This window comes from Podarcis muralis, chromosome 3, assembly GCF_964188315.1.
Source record: "Podarcis muralis chromosome 3, rPodMur119.hap1.1, whole genome shotgun sequence".
Classification (NCBI taxonomy): domain Eukaryota; kingdom Metazoa; phylum Chordata; class Lepidosauria; order Squamata; family Lacertidae; genus Podarcis; species Podarcis muralis.
Window position 1 is genome coordinate 36440833 of NC_135657.1, and position 7016 is coordinate 36447848.

The 7016-nt window shown below is 41.1% G+C and overlaps 1 protein-coding gene across 1 annotated transcript in view; it reads left to right on the forward strand.

Moving 5' to 3' along the window:
• The window catches only part of KIF6 (kinesin family member 6), a 151446-nt gene that overhangs the window by 141044 nt on the left and 3386 nt on the right, over positions 1-7016 (forward strand). Inside the window, exons 20-21 of the mRNA XM_028724406.2 lie at positions 4491-4580; positions 5734-5840. Of these exons, the coding sequence (XP_028580239.2) occupies positions 4491-4580; positions 5734-5840 (197 nt within the window). The remainder of the gene's footprint in view (positions 1-4490; positions 4581-5733; positions 5841-7016) is intronic.

Below are 7016 nucleotides of genomic sequence, written 5' to 3' on the forward strand. Positions count from 1 at the left end.
TATGCAGGTATGTTCTCAGTGTGATGCAAGAAAAATTTGTAATGGAGCTCTTGACACTGTGAGAGGGAACAGCAAGTTTTTATATCCCACTGTGCTGAAAATTTATTCTTGTCCCCTTGAAGCCTGTTTGAGGCATTAACATTTCGGAGGCAAAGTTTTTAGTTTCCTACATTTAAGAATATAAAATAACAAAATGCTTGCTTCCCAAGGATTCCACTGAACCTGAATGACACAGTAACCTAACTGATTCATTCCCGCAATTGCATGGGATGAGACCTTTTGACTTTATATTTTCTCTCAACTCTGTGGCCTTGGAGCACAAAAAAGCTCTTTGTTAAATCCATCCAGAAGCCAACTGGTAATTTACTCACAGAAAGGGATCTAACCATCATCTTCCATCAGTCAAGCTAATAGGAGTAGTGAAAGTTGACATGAATTATATACTACATAACAATGAATGTGGGTTCAGGTGTAGCTAGAAAGTCATTTGTAAGAGGAAATTTAGATAACAGATGGATAAGTGGCTATAAACGCTAAAATTCAGGAGACCTGATATAAGAATCATATGAATGTATCACTAACATAGCTACCAGAAAACTATAACTACAAAGATTCTGGTGGCACTTTAAAGATTGACAAATTTATTATGGCATAAGCTTTCCTGGACTGTAGCTCACAAAAGCTCATGCCATACTAATTTGATATGTCTATCTCCAACATTCTCTGTCCACTGGAGTAAGGGCTCTTGCTGTAGCAGATGGGGGGATTTTGATATTGTGCAGCTGAGGTATCCAACACAACAGTTGTATAGACAGACATGCATTGTGCAACAAGTTGTACAATCTATTGTGCAACGAAGTTACCAGCAACCTGCTTGTGCAACTTTTATTTTACTGTAACTTGGAAGTATTTTTCTGCACACGACTGCTGTGTTTGGTGCTTGCACTGAAATAGGATTTCTGCTGTCAAATACCATGTAGCCCTTGGTGAATTGATTGACAGGACCTGTTGAGAGTGAAAGGAAAGGTAAAGGTGAGGGTAGCCAGTGGATCTCAATCCTTTGGGTAAGTTAGGGACTCCCCCTGCATGCAAAGACAGGCTTCGGTGGGTTGAGTGGATGAGACCAATAGTACCGTATTGGCCTGAATATAAGCTGCACTTTCCCCCCAAATTCTGACTGTGAAAAGTTAAAGTTCTGCTTATATTTGCGACCTTATGGAATGCAGCCAGGAGCACGTAGTTCCCTGTCCTCTCCCCCAAGGCCAGGAAGGGGGAGCTAGGAGCAGCAAGGAAGGGAGCGGCTTATATTCAGGTATTTTTTTCTCTTTTTTTCTTCCCCCCACTCCAATTTTAATGGTGTGGCTTATATTCTGGTGCGGCTTATATTTGGGCCAATACAGTAGGTCCAGTGGTCAAGAAGGAGGTTCCTGCACATGCTGTAGGAGGAAATGAAGGGCAGGTAGGGCTTGTCCACTGGGGAAGGCAGTCCATCTAGGAGAAGGCAAACTCTGATCCAAACCTCCAATGCCTTGCAGTTATACTCATTTGTGATAAAGGCTTTGGTAGTAAACCCCAAGGAAAAATCCATATCCACTGCCTTGTGGGGCATCTCAAGAAGAGGAAAAGGCTAATGTGTAAACTCTATTCAAATCCAGAGTCGAGTCCCTAAGATGATGATGATGATGATGATGATGATGATGGTAATTTTTTAAAAATTATACCCCGCCTTCCCCAGCCAAGACCAGGCTCAGGGCGGCTAACAACCAATAATAAAAATAAGTTGATTAAAATACATCTTAAAAAACAAGATTAAAATACAACATTAAAACATTAAGATGCAGCCTCTTCACAGGAGGTGAAAGGAAAAAGAAAGAGGGGAAGGGAATCTAATTGATTCTAAGCCAAAGGCCAGATGGAACCTGTCTTACAGGCCCTGCGGAAAGAAATCAGATCCCGCAGGGCCCTGGTCTCATGAGGCAGAGCGTTCCAGCAGGCCGGAGCCAGTGTTGAAAAGGCCCTGGCTCTGGTGGAGGCTAATCTAGCTTCCTTAGGGCCCGGGACCTCTAGGGTGTTGCTATTTATGGACCTTAAGGTCCTCCGTGGGGCATACCAGGAGAGGCAGTCCCGTAGGTACGAGGGTCCTAGGCCATGAAGATAGTGCCTTGTACACCTCCTTCTGGCAGCTTCTGAAGCCAAGCTGTATGGCTTTGCTTTCCCTTGAACCACATCAGCAAAGCTGAGAGGGGGATCTTGTCTGGGCAGCCCAGGACCTCCATACACACACACTGCCCAGGCTTGTGCCCTGGGGAGGTCACCTTGGTGCTGCTAACACAGCAAAAACAATGTGGGAGGAAGCTGTTACAATTTACTGGTCTCTATAGCCGCAGTGGGCATTGTGATTCTTCAGTGGTTTGACTTCACCCCCAGAGGCACACTCCACTGTCTCTCAAGGCAAAATAAACAGCAGATACTTTCAGAAAGTTACTGAGAGATGAATCCTCCCAGCTTGACTCCCATTATTTGAATGTGCATAATAAACCAGACTTCAAAAGCAAACAGAAAATGTGAGCATCTTAAAGATATTATAAAAACAGGAATATGTTAAAGGACTCCCAGTTCATAACAATGAGATTTAAAACAAGGTGAGAAATATTGAAAAAGAATGTAAAAAATTTCAAATAATTGAAAGCTCAGTGCACACAATGTTGGACTTTATAGTAAGATAGCTGACATCTGTGAAGTAAGGCTGGTGAACATCGCCAACACTTACTGCATTGTTAGGAAGTCTATGAGCTTGAGGACCTTTCCCAAAAATGCTACGACTGAATACTCTTTCTAATTGCCTTGCTGGAAACAGTGACTCTCATCCAATTAGAGCAAATTAAATTAGTTGTAATGATCACGATTAAGAATTCTACAGAGAGGAAAGATGACAGATCCTTTTTGTTTCTGATTTTCTGAGCTCTGCATTTCGCTCTGCAAACCTACGACTGAGCAGTGAGACATTCAGAGAAAGGAATACTTTGCTGAATGAGTGGCCCCCCTGGTGCCCCCAAACTACTTTTCAAAATTTGGTGTAAGAAAGTGTCAAGGAAAATTACAGCTGGAGCAGATGCTGTGTCTCCCCCCCCCCCCCCCCCGGCACCAAAAGAAAAAGAAAAAGCTTTCCCTTTTAAAATGTCTAAGAAAACAGAGAGAAATTAGGGATTCTGCAAAACAATTCAAACAAACCGGTGAACATAGTGGATGGGGGTTTGCCTGCTAATCTGATCAGCAGGGCTGGGTCAGTTGCAAGGAAGGGTAAAGTTAATGGGAAACACAAAGATGGGTCATTGTTTCATTTAGTTCACAAATAGATACCAAGAGGGCAATGTACAGGGTTAACGTGGAAGATTACCTTCACCTCGTATCTTCTTGCTATACTTTGGCAGGAGCATTTGCCTCTCTTCAAAGAGATCTACCTTATTCTTGCAAGCATGGCTTTCAGTGAAACTCATTCCAATTCCCAGCTGTTTGTTGTTGTTTTTTAAATAAATGGGGCAAATCTATATCTGAAGTGCATTAGACTGAGGATCTCTTGGTACAATAAAAGAACTCACAAAATCAGAGGCATGGCTGAGATTGTACTTGCTCTTCAGTGCTGCGATTTCAGGATTTCTGGGATTAAGGGGACTTTGATTTATTCCTGCTTTCTCAGCTGGGTGGGCAGGAAGTCCTTTGCTTTGGTGGAGTCAAAAGTCTGGGACCTTGTCTTCCAGCCAAGGAGATAGGCTTTCTTGGCTCTTGTGACACTGTTAAGAAGCAATGCTTTCCATTCCCTCTTCATAAGTTTCTTTCTTTTTCTTTTTGCCAGAAGTATCTGTTTGGAAGCCAATTTAACACAAACTCATAAAAGCAAAAACACCCCAAGCTTGCCATCTAGTGGTTAAATCTTGGCTCATAATGATATGTTCAGATTTCAAGTCAATGCTTGAAATAGTGGCACAGCAAATTATATGCCAGTCCAAATGTTAAGGAGTTAAGTGTGATGCAAACATTTTGCTTTGCTATGGAGTGCCATATGACATTCTTCTAATCCACTGGTCTGCAAGTGCTTCCCTCATGAGTAGTGCCATGACCATATTTTGTTAAGTGGAGAAATAAAGAATGAAGGGAAGAGAAGAGAATCAGTAAGCTAGCGAAAAGAGTAGAGTAGGTAAGAAAACAAAGGATAGCAATGGAAAATGTGAATGGCATAGAAAAGGAAAATGTAGCCCATACTGAGGATGAAATTGAAACTGGGTATTGCTATCTGGAATGATTATCATCTGAATGGACTTCGAAGTCCCATTTGCTTAATCCTAAAAGAACCATTGCTGACCATTTTCTTTCTAGGAAATGACTGAATTAGACAAATATTTCACTCCTTTCTATAGTTTTCTATGAATTAAACATATCCTTTGTCAAATGCAGCATCATTTGTGGCAGTCTGAAATGAATTCTTCCCCCAGGGTTCCAAATAACAGCAGAGCCAGCTTCAATGAAGAGCATTCTGTGAAGAGCAGTGGGAGCAGACTGAGTAACTCGCCCTCAAAAGCAAGGTATGCAGTAAGGGCATGTGGTGCTGAGAACCCAGCAAAGACACTGAAGCCCTCTTCAGAATTATATTTTTTTTAATTGGAACACATGGACTATTGCTGTGCACGCACCAGTGTTGCCATCTCTACCATCCACTGCTGCCTTTGCTCCTTCACACACTGAGTGGGAAAACTGAAAGGGGAACCTATGTGCATTCAGGGGCGCATGACGAGGCTCCTCCATGCTCGCTCGGGGAAACCCAACCATACAGAACATGAAACCCTTCCTCCCCACTTGCCACACTCCTGATCAGGATTGGGGCTCCCACACGACTCTTTTTACTTGAAAAGGGAAGTGTTTCTAAAGTGATCGGTGGTTTGGCCCTTAAAGTGGCTGGTATGTGAGACTGCAGTAAAAGGTAATCTTGCCCATAAGCACTTGCAGCTTATGTGGCTTGAGAATATAACATGCCTGGCCATTTTTAACTCATTCTTGCAACAGCCCTAAAGAGGTAGATGTTACCCAAAGTCATTTAAGAAGCCTGTAGGATTTGATTCAGGTGGTTTTTGCGCAGGTAATGTGCAGCGGTTGCTACTTTGCTCCAAACAGCCTGGATAACCTCCGTGTTCATGCAACCATAGAATGCCCTGGAAGCTTTGCTGAAGGGCAGCATAGAAATATTTTAAATAAAGAATGGTGTTTTCCTAACACTCAGTTTCAAGTAGCTGGAAAATTGATTTTCTCCTTATTTTTAAGAATGTAATGTGAGTACGTGTTGATTGTAAAACAGACGTGTTCAGTTTGCAAATCCAGTTCTCTCTCAAATTATGCTGATTGCTACCAAAACAGAACATAATCCACCAGCCCCTGTTCTATCCAAGAGTCCTGAATAAACCTAGGTGAAAGAAATGAACAGAGGTTGTGTAGCACTTTGTGGATTAGGTCTATATCCTGAGGACAGAAAACACAAGTTATTTAAATTGTTTTTAAGGCTTTAACCCACCCTGGGACCTTAGGGTGAAGAGCAAGAAGAAATAATAATAATAATAATAATAATAATAATAATAATAATAATAATAATAATAATATACAAAGTTATCCACAAGAAGGAATACAAAATCTAAGCAGTAGAAAACTCAGAGGAAAGCTTAAATATACCGTACTTTGTTATTGCAGGATTTCACCGGTACAAAGTTCATCTATCTCCTTCACAGGAGACCACCAAACAGATGCTGACATTCTAGCTTTCATTCGGGCCAGGCAGAATCTCATACAAAAGAAAGGTAAGCCTTGCTAAGTGCACTACTGGTCCAAGTTGTGATCTGTGTTATAGCATTAACTATCTAGGGATATGATGCAAACTCATCCAGGTTTATAGCAAAGAGTCAAAAGCATACGTTTCATAAATGTGTCCCAGTATGGAGCATTTTCACATTAATTCATGTTAAGGTAATGTCTGTATTCACCATAATCCTACTCATTGTTTTTAAATGCACTGTTATGCTCACCATTTGGGATGCTCTTGAAAGGTTGGAAAGACTTATTAATTAAAGGAGTAATAATAATAATAATAATAATAATAATAATAATAATAATTTATTATTTATTCCCCGCCCATCTGGCTGGGTTTCTCCAGCCACTCTGGGTGGCTTCCAACAAAATATTAAAATTACATTAAAGCATCAGTCATTAAAAACTTCCCTAAACAGGGTTGCGTAATATGTGTAATATGTTAATAATATGTGTGTAATATTATGTGCGTAATAACAAACCTGCTTCATAGTATTTCTTCTTAGTAAGGTTCAGTTTTGATACAATTTCCTATATTGCTCTTGAGAAAATTAGAAGAGCCCTGGTGGTTCTTATTCTCTTGAATGCTCTTCTCCCTGCCATCCTTGACGCTGCTCATTAAGCATGTTGGCATCCTCTTGGTCTTGGTGGTACTTTTCAGGAATTGCAGTGTACATTCTAGCTGAGCTTCTATTACTGCAGTTTTGAATAACTTTCCTGTGGTACATATGGTCTCATATGTTTTTTTCTGTGACTGCTTCCATACTACTATGGTGCTGCTGAGACACTGATTTTGTGCAGTCACCAAGAAGCGGTATTATAAGGGAGACTTAATGAGGCACTGTGTTATCCAGAAATGCCCATTGCCAATATCCCTGGGTTGCATAATCCTGATGTAGAAGAAAGTTCCATTTATCAAAAAGTTCCTTACAAAATTAATAAAAAGCTTCCTACTTGTTAGTTCTGCCCCTTTTATTGCTGCTTACTGAGCATGGAAGTAAGATTATCAATTGAGTAATTGCACCTAAGTCCAGAACCTAAGTCAGAGCAAGGGCCAAGCCAAGCCAGTGTCCTTTTTCTATAGTAGCCAATCAGTTTCCTTTGGGAACCCCACAAGTGGGACTTGGAAATAATTGCCCCTTCTGCTGTTCTCTAGTAACTGGCAGTCG